This window comes from Echinops telfairi, unplaced genomic scaffold, assembly GCF_000313985.2.
Source record: "Echinops telfairi isolate 266 unplaced genomic scaffold, ASM31398v2 ScPeMD7_7400;HRSCAF=8409, whole genome shotgun sequence".
NCBI lineage: Eukaryota > Metazoa > Chordata > Mammalia > Afrosoricida > Tenrecidae > Echinops > Echinops telfairi.
This window is the reverse complement of record NW_022111300.1, coordinates 8,808,450-8,817,435: the sequence shown is the minus strand read 5'-3', so window position 1 is coordinate 8,817,435 and position 8,986 is coordinate 8,808,450. Positions and strand designations below refer to the sequence as shown.

Below are 8,986 nucleotides of genomic sequence, written 5' to 3'. Positions count from 1 at the left end.
AGCCTCATGAATGACATACACTTTTGTATTTAAACTCATCCTTCCAATACAAGTATTTTTTAGAAAGTGTTTATTTACTGGAAGGGCTGTTCAATAGCAGATAATGAAACATGCTCACTGCACATGGGATTGGTAGCTGCCAAGATGCTATCAGAGAGGCAATCTCTTATATCCTGTCTCTACTTAGACTTTCCCTTAAAATGCAAACTCTATTGGTGGTGCAGAGTTCTAACTGCACCGCCCGTGGTGCCCTGTTCAGATCCAGGGAGTCTCTCAGACTGTTGGCAATCCGGGTCTCCATTTTTATCTCGAGCAGATACCAGAGACCCTCAGGGCATCATGAAGTTGATGACCAACTTTGAATAACTGATGCCCAGACTTCTTCAAGTGAGAAAAATAGAACCAGTCATCTGTTGTTTAACCTACTGTATCTGTTAGCTTAACATAATTGCACAATAATACACAGGTTTCTTTGAGGATTAAAAAGTCTGGGTGAAGAGCCTTAGCTCAGCCCCTAGCATATAAGTGACCAAGAAAGGCTGCTAGATTACTTTGGGACAATTAGCTGACTGCCAGCAGTGAGCAACACTCAAACACAGGACCTACAATTTTGGAAGAGAGGCAAAAGAACGATGAGTTGTGAGAAATTCACAATTAATACCGAGCCAAGTAATGTTCCTAAGTGCTTGCCATGTAGTAGATATTCTTCTAAGTACCTTTCTTTTTCAGACACTGGATAACACAAGCTGATGCCATTTGTTCTCATGGGAACCATGGTCAACAAGGAAGATCAAACTCTAAGCTAAGAGAATTCATACATTCTAAGAAGAAAAAAGTACATTGATGAAGTGATTTGGATTTTAGTGAGGTGTCATGTACTCTTAATACTGTCAAGTTATGAGTGAAATACACATTCAAAAAGATGTTGGTAAAGAGCCACTAAAAATGAGGACCTGGTGTGGGCGATCACTTTAATGACTCAGACAGTAGGCTCTAGAGCAGCGGTTCTCAACTTCCTTATGCTGCGACGCTTTAATACAGTTCCTCATGTTCTGGTGATCCCCCCAACCATAACGTTATTTTCGTTGCTACTTTATACCTGTAATTTTGCTAGTTATGAATCGGGTGACCCCTGTGAAAGGGTCGTTTGACCACCAAAGGGGTTGCGACCCACAGGTTGAGAACCACTGCTCTAAAGAGATAGAAAGTCCCTAAATTAGAGAAATTAATTTTGATGTCAAATTGGAAGCTTACGGCATAAGTCCAACAGGAGAAATAACACAACTGAACCCAACGGGCAGAGAATACAACAAATTCAGCTTCAGAACTGGACCAAGAACAAAAGCATGCTGAAAACACATACTGTGATCAGATCAGAGAACTGTGCTAATTTCTATTACCTGGCAAAGGGAACACCTGGCTATCGGTGAGCACACAAAAAGGCACTTACTGCAGAACAGTACTCCTCCTTCCAGTTGAACAAAAAAGGAGCTGGAAAGCGAACATGACTATTCAAATTTAGCCCTTCCTGTGATTATCTCTAAATGCCAAACACTGGTGTGGTCCACAGGAGCGCTGAGGAGAACAACGGTCGATAGTACTAACAGGACCTCGCTGTGCAGTGTAAGCACTAAGTGAAAGTGGAAAGAAAAGCCCCGAAGACAACAAATCACAGACAAAACGATCGTATTTTCAAAACTGTAATTGGGTTTTACCAAAGTAAATAAACACCTCTTAAGAGTGCAAAATGAAAGCACCTTACTGTTTTAAAGGTGCAAAAAGCAAGAAAGTACATCAACGCATCCACATTTTAAATAATTGTTTGTGTGGTCGGTAAATGTCATTTACAAACATTTTTCAATACAAAATTGATTAATAAATCAGTTTACAAAGATTAAAAAAATCAGTGTTTAATACTAACGTTAACTATAAATAACCAAAAAGGAAAAAAGTCCTCTATCCTGATTTTGCCTGAACATCTATGTCTTCTGCTCTTTGCCCTTTGGAGAAAACATTGCAGTGTACGGCTGCCGTCTTTTTGGACGAGGGCAGGGAGTACGTTCTTCCTTAATGTAACCTTAAAAGGAAAAGAGAAAATCACAAATTTAGATGTTATTTGCAACATACATTTCCTTCACCATATATCGTAAAGCCTTGCCTTTAATGCCCTCTAAGTTTACACGATTCTTCTATTACAGTGTAATGATGAAAAATGAACTCACGACTTACGATGTTCCTTCCTTTACAGAAACAATAGCAGCATCCATTTGTCAAATGCTTTAATTATATAGTATCATATAACTCTCACATCCCTTTAAAATAACTTCCACTATGCCTGGGGAAGTTAAATAGTTTGTTCAAGGTTAAAAAGTCTAGGGAGTGGATGAACTGGGACTTTGCTCAAGATCTAATACCAGAACCAGAGCTCTTCAGCATTTTCCTACTCTGCTTCCCCAAAGGATGCCCATCGGGGGAAACAGCTAAACAGGAACTCCTCGCCTTTCTGCTACATTCCAGGTGCTTACTAAACCCCCTTCCCCAGGAGCTGTTTCATTAGATGCCGTGCTGCTCTTACACCCTGCAGATGCGTAGACGCTCCTCCCCGGTGTCTCCACTCAAGTAGCCTGTAGCAGAGGACTGATCTACCCACACCCTTAGGCCACAGCTAACACAGGCTCGGTCCGGATTGTCTGATTGTACCTGGTGACCAGGCAGAGACACCATGTCAAACTTACTCTAGCTGGTTAGGGGAAAATGGAAATCTAGCTATAACCTGTCAGAGAGCTCACATTTTCTGCAGACACTACTTTATAACTAAACAGCTGAGTCATCTCCGAACGTGAGGAAGCGTTTCTCCCACTGCTAATCATACAGCTTTAACCAGTGAGCCTCTTATTTGAGAACGGTCACCAGAAGGTGGCAAGCCTGAATTGAAATTCTAGATGGTAATAATTTGATATTTATCCAACGTTACTACACCTAATTATAGAGTTTGGGGGTGACACTCAACTCCAGGCCCAAAGGTTGAAGGTTTGAGCCCACCTAGAGGTACAGTGCCTACAAAGACAAGCCTGACAATCTGTTTCCAAACTGGGGTACTAGGGCCACATGATCAATGGTCACACATTGACCAAGGTGGTTGCAAGGCCCTGAAACAATCTTGTAAGCTCCTCTAATCTATAATAGTACGGTCTTTTTCCTGACTTTCTAGTCCCACCTGCAACTATGCTGAATTGACATGCCACCCATCATGACTGTGGTAATGTCCTTTGTTCTCCGTGTCCTCTTCAATGAGCCACGTGACTGAGAATCCTTGATCACCATCAGAGCTTCCTGCTGAGTCTCCCTCATAAGAATGATGTGTCTTTGTTTGGTTTAAGATGTAGTCAACAGGGCTCTCTATAAATGGTTGGAATTTGGGGTTGCTTTCTCCTTAGAGCAATATAATTAGAATTGAATGCTAAGATCATGGAGAAAATTGCAAAAAATACTAGAATTAAAGATACATTCTTGTTCAGCTACTATAGTCCCTCTCTTATGCATTAAAAATTTTTTTCTCAATAGTTATTACTAAAGTACGTGCCACTTCAAGTCTGTTGGACAATGTCCAACTGTAGACACATCTGAGTCTCATAAGCTTTGTTTGTTTGTTTAAAGGGGAAGCAGATTTCTTGTTATTATTTTCCCCCAATGGCTTTAAAGAGGCCAAACCCAGATTCTTGCAGCACTGGCCCATGGCTGGGATATAAGCAGGCAGGTGAGGCAGAGGGCACAGCTCTTGGCACAGGTCTCAGGCTTTGTCTGGTGGACAGGCAGGATGCAGGGCAGTAGCAGGGCTGCTTCCGCTGATCAATGTGATTGTATGAGGATGAGTCAAAAAAGGATTGACTGCTTACACGCATAACAGCTTTATTCTAAATAAAACATGTAAAAACATGTCTCTGTAATCAGTGGATGGCTATAGACATGGTCTAATATTATACTTGTCTTTGTATCATTAGTGTTAAAAAAATTCAAATCAATACAATAACTTGATCCACTAGACCAGCTGAATTCAAGGCAGAGAGGTCACCTTAGAAGATTACAATGGCTGACTTTTGAGATTCCAAAAGAGTAACGGGGACTGGGTCTTATTACAAGAAGTTCTGAGAAAATGAAGAACTGCACTGGTGAGAAAAAGGTCAGGGAAGCTGCACACCGAGGAATTTCTCTGGCTGACAGTGCACCTGCTCACGCTGCAAGGGTAGCAAGAGATAGTCTCTGAGAATTTTCCCGGTCCCGTCCAGCCCTGATCCTGCCCCTCCAGTTTCTTTGTGTTCTCCAAACTCAAAGACACATTTGAATCCACTGATGCCAAATCTGTCATTTTGACATGATGTAAATCATAGGTTCCCAAATTTATCTGTCCTACCACCCTTTTTAGAAAAAAAATTACTAGCTCCTACCCCACCCCCCCAATTAAAAACTCTGGTACTAAGCCTGTAATCTGTGCTTTTGCAGCCCCTTGGAGTGACTGCCTCACTCACTTTTGGACACACTGCCTGGGTGGGAGAGATGGCAATAGCATCTTCAGGAGGGTGTAGACCTGTCGGGGTATCCCCCAGAGAGGCTGAGAAACTGCACCTCACATTTTGTCTGATACTGGAGCAGTATGTTTTGATTTACCCTCCTATGAACTGGAACCCTATTTGCAAAACTTTTTTGACTTACCCTCTTATACCATTTAAAAATATCAATTGCCACCTTTGTCTATAGATGTTCTCACCTCTGTCCATACAAATCTGAGTAGAAGGAAAACCAATTTCCCAAAAATTCTCTGGTGTGTTGGGTGGAATGTAGCGGAATCGGTGTCTTGAGCAGGTAGATAACTTCTTTTCTCTTTCTTCTGCTGGCATATCTGCATAATACTAATATGGAAAACATTTTTTTTTTACTTAGGAAGAATAAATGGTGTGTTATGCTATCTATAAACTAGAAGCTAAGAAAGGTATGTATTAAAGTACTCTAAGGAATAATACATGTTGCTGAGAATAGTAATTTTACATACTGACAATGATCAGCTCTGGAGCTGGTCTATCTCACAGACGAGAAAAGGAGCTGTATCACAACGCAAAGCCACACACTGTTACTTTCATCAATAAAGTCTTGCATGGTAAAGAAAAGTCAAATGAACTTTACAGTGACTTAGGGATATAGCTGATTCATAAGGTGGTTTCAAAAAATTCATGGAAAATTAGAATGAAGAGATAATGGAGTTTTCTGCTAAATTTCTGAACCCCTCTCTGCCCTATTAAAACTTCTCATCTCTATCAGACAAGAAACAAAAATGTAGAGGCTTGCACTTTGCCTATCCTATCACTGCTCTCAACTGCTATCGGGATACAATGTGTGTTTCAAAGTGATTTTCCTATCTCTATGTAAAGACTTACAGCCTTGGAAACCTGCAGCAGATTTCTCACAAAGTCCTACCTAGTCTTTCCTCATCAAAAACACTCAAGCTCACACATCAGCAAGAGAAACCTGACTCAAAGTGACCCTATAGGGCAGCAGAACTAGGTGTTCCACTCTGGAGACCCACTGTGGGTTTGTTCCTGAGGCTGTAAAACTGTACGCGAGCGCACAGTCTCACCTTTCTCCCTCGGAACAGCGAGTGGGTTTGAGCTGCTTGTGGTTAACCGTCCAACATGTACCTGACTACGCCACCAGGGCTCGCTCCTTCCTGGTCCTGAGCGTTAGTGTTGGGATCATGGGAAATGGGATGTTTTGAAAGCACAACCACTGGGACGTCTGACAGACTGAATGGCTGTGGGATGTGAAAGAAAGGACTAGAAAACAGGTTTAAAACGAAGAGTGGAATTGCCATTAGTGACATTCAGACGTGAGGTCTGGAAATTAGAGGCAGAAATATTTGCTTTGGAACATGTGATGTTGGAGATGCTGATTCCATTGGCAGGAGGGCAAATATAACAGACACTGGGATAATTCTACGAACTGTAAGCACACAAATGGTAGTCAATACAGGGGACTGGCATTTCCATCCTGATAGAGTAAGAGGGGGCAGATTCAATCTTAACTTAAACAACTACAACTGAATAAAATGCATCAAATAGTTTTGGGGCAGTTAAATAACAGATAGTAACACGAGAAGACTTTAGAGCAGTGGTTCTCGACCTTCCTAATGCCGTGACCCTTTAATACAGGGCCTCATGTTGCAGTGACCCCCCCCAACCATGAAATTATTTTCATTGCTGCTTCATTACTGTAATTTTGCTACTGTTATGAGTCGGGTGACCCCTGTGAAAGAGTTGCTCGACCCCCAAAGGAGTAAATCAACTGTGTTTCTAGGACAAAAGCTTTTTCCTAACTAGAAGTATTAGTTCCAGATTGTAAACAGTGATGGTTATAATTAATAATTGGAGGACTACTTCAAGTTCCTTAGTTAAAAATTCATGATAAATTTGATCAGTTATAAAACTCAAGATGTAGGAGATTTTGCTTGTTTGCCAAACTACTTTCCAAATTCATCATGCCACTGTTAGTACATAAGAGCACATTTATTACCAAATGTTTACTTTAAAATTTAATCATGAGAGGGCTTCAAATAGTTGATGGGAAAATTAATTTAAGAGATAAACTTCTCTGAAGTTCCCTTGAACTTACAGGAAACATTATTGTGCTTAGTAATCCAATTTTCTCATCCATAATAGAATGCTTAAAAGAGGAGGTACCATATATATACTTGAGTATAAGCCGACCCAAATATCAGATGAGGCTCTTAATTTTACCACAAAACTGCATAAAAAATGTTCTGAAAAAGTTGGCTTCTACACGAGTACATACAGTAAATTGCTGGAGGCACTCATCCGATAGCTAATGGATAGTACAGGGATTGATTTGTGATCTTCCGGCCACCCTCCCACCTTTCCACACCCCCCACAATGAACCAGTGCCCGTTTATCCTATTTCATTGAGGAAGGAAAATGGGGGAAAGGCAGGGCATATGGTCATACCGGTTATTTAGGGAAACAAGACTGTAACAAGTATGCCTAACTTTCCAAGAGTAAGTGTTAAATTTACTATTGAAATATCAAAGTCTTCCCCAGATAATGTATGTCTAAAAGTGTTTGCTGTAACATCACGCAAGGAGGGAAATAAGGCAAACACCGGTACACAGAGAAGCACGGCATCCATGACTGAAGCTGGCCACCAGAACTAGACTTCAGGCACCACATCCACTTACTGAAACTTTGAGAGAAATCGAGAGCTTTTGCTTTCATCTATTTTTCTCTCATGTCATAGCCTGTTTATTCTACATAGTCCTATCATTTGTGGCTCAAACTAGGTTTCCAGAGACAAACATGATTTATACGTATGACTTCTTGAAGTATATGAATTTATGACCTTTAAAGCCATAATTAAAAAATAACTAGACAGCATTTACATTTGTACTTACAATTTCACATTCTTTACATGTGTGTCCAAGTAGTTTCTTTCGATCTTCCTTTTTCCGAACTACCTCAATATGAGGAAAATTTTGTTTGCTAGTATCTCTGTGAGAAAAATGAATTATAATTCAAATCAATCCACTTGTGAAATACAATGATATTTGGTTTAGGATTTAAGCTGAGAGGAAATATACTCCCCAAACATTAATTCATTTTATTTGAAATGATTATCCAGTTAGAGAAACAAACATTTCTTACTGTATTTTAATCAAATATTGAGTGATTACTGTATGCCAAAGACCCCTGACAGCACGATGGTTAGATTCGCTGCTGACCCAAAGGCCTGTGGGACGCCAAGACCAGGACATGGCTCAGAGGCACGGAGTCTGTGCTCTTGGCACACAAGGCACAGAGAAGGAGCAGGGTTCAAGATCAAGACACTCACAGTTTGTTTTAAAGGGTTAAAAACCTCATGAAATAATCCTGAAGTACAATCTAAGGCACAATCACCACTTATACAAAGTTACAGTATACAATTTAATAAATCCTGAAGTTCAACAAAATGGTTGCTATAATAAAATGGTGAAAAATAATTGTTACTGTCCAAAAAGGGGGGAGAATTCTTCAAATTTTGTTTTAAAAAGTTAAATATGCTGAATCCTTTGATGTTGTGACCGTACAGTGAGTAATATTCATCTTACTGTAACTAGAGTAGAAATTTAACGTAGCACAGAGACTCTCGGACGCTCTGCTGTCCCTCCACTCACACTGCTGCATCAATCGACACCCACTTACCTTTCATCGTCCTTGGAATATGGCTCCAAAAAAGCTTTCTGTTTGATTGTATCATATTTATCACCATGACCTGGAAGCAAAACAAACACATCACAAACGGAGTGTACAATTTTAGTTTGACAAGCTTCCGTTTCTATTGGTTTTCATCATTTAAGCGTATGGGGGGTGGGATTCAACTTCTTATATGCACTTCTTTCCCGGTCTTCAAAATGAGGAGTGTGGTGACTGTCTGATTTAAGTCTGATTTACAAAAAACTGAGCATGTGATACTCTCTAAATTTTCTCCTTCCTCTGAGTCCTGGTGCTATAGTGGATGATGCATTAGGCTGCTGCTACCCACCAAGTCAGCAGTTTGCATCTGCTAGCCACCTGAGGGAGGCAATGAGCCTTTCTGCCCCATAAAGATCGACAGCCTCTGAAACCCAAAGGGCAGTGTCACTTCTGCTCTGTGGGGTGCTATGGGCCAGCGTTGACGCAGTGACAACGAATTAGGTTTGTTTGATATTTTTAATGGGAAAAGACTATGCAGGACTATGTGAGAGCAGGGGCCAAGAAAAGAAAGTGAAATAGTGGACAAAAGTCCCAAATTATATACCTAGGTGATTGGGAAAATAAAGTGTAAGGAGTTACTTGGTAGGAAATAAATAGAATCTGGCTTATGTTTAAGGTGCTGGAGAGAAAGAAACAAGCCAACGTAAAAGCAAACTCGTCGCTCTGCAGTGCAGCAGTGCCCTAGGGGTTTCCAT

General features: G+C 40.6%; 1 protein-coding gene across 1 annotated transcript in view; it reads right to left on the bottom strand.

Moving 5' to 3' along the window:
• Nucleotides 1-1,684: 1,684 nt before the first annotated feature.
• The window catches only part of RBBP8 (RB binding protein 8, endonuclease), a 75,496-nt gene continuing 68,194 nt past the window's right edge, over nt 1,685-8,986 (bottom strand). The window contains exons 16-19 of the mRNA XM_004702903.2: nt 8,241-8,310; nt 7,454-7,550; nt 4,766-4,907; nt 1,685-2,077 (exon numbers count right to left, since the gene is read on the bottom strand). Coding sequence (XP_004702960.1) covers nt 1,980-2,077; nt 4,766-4,907; nt 7,454-7,550; nt 8,241-8,310 — 407 coding nt within the window. The 3' untranslated portion in view covers nt 1,685-1,979. The remainder of the gene's footprint in view (nt 2,078-4,765; nt 4,908-7,453; nt 7,551-8,240; nt 8,311-8,986) is intronic.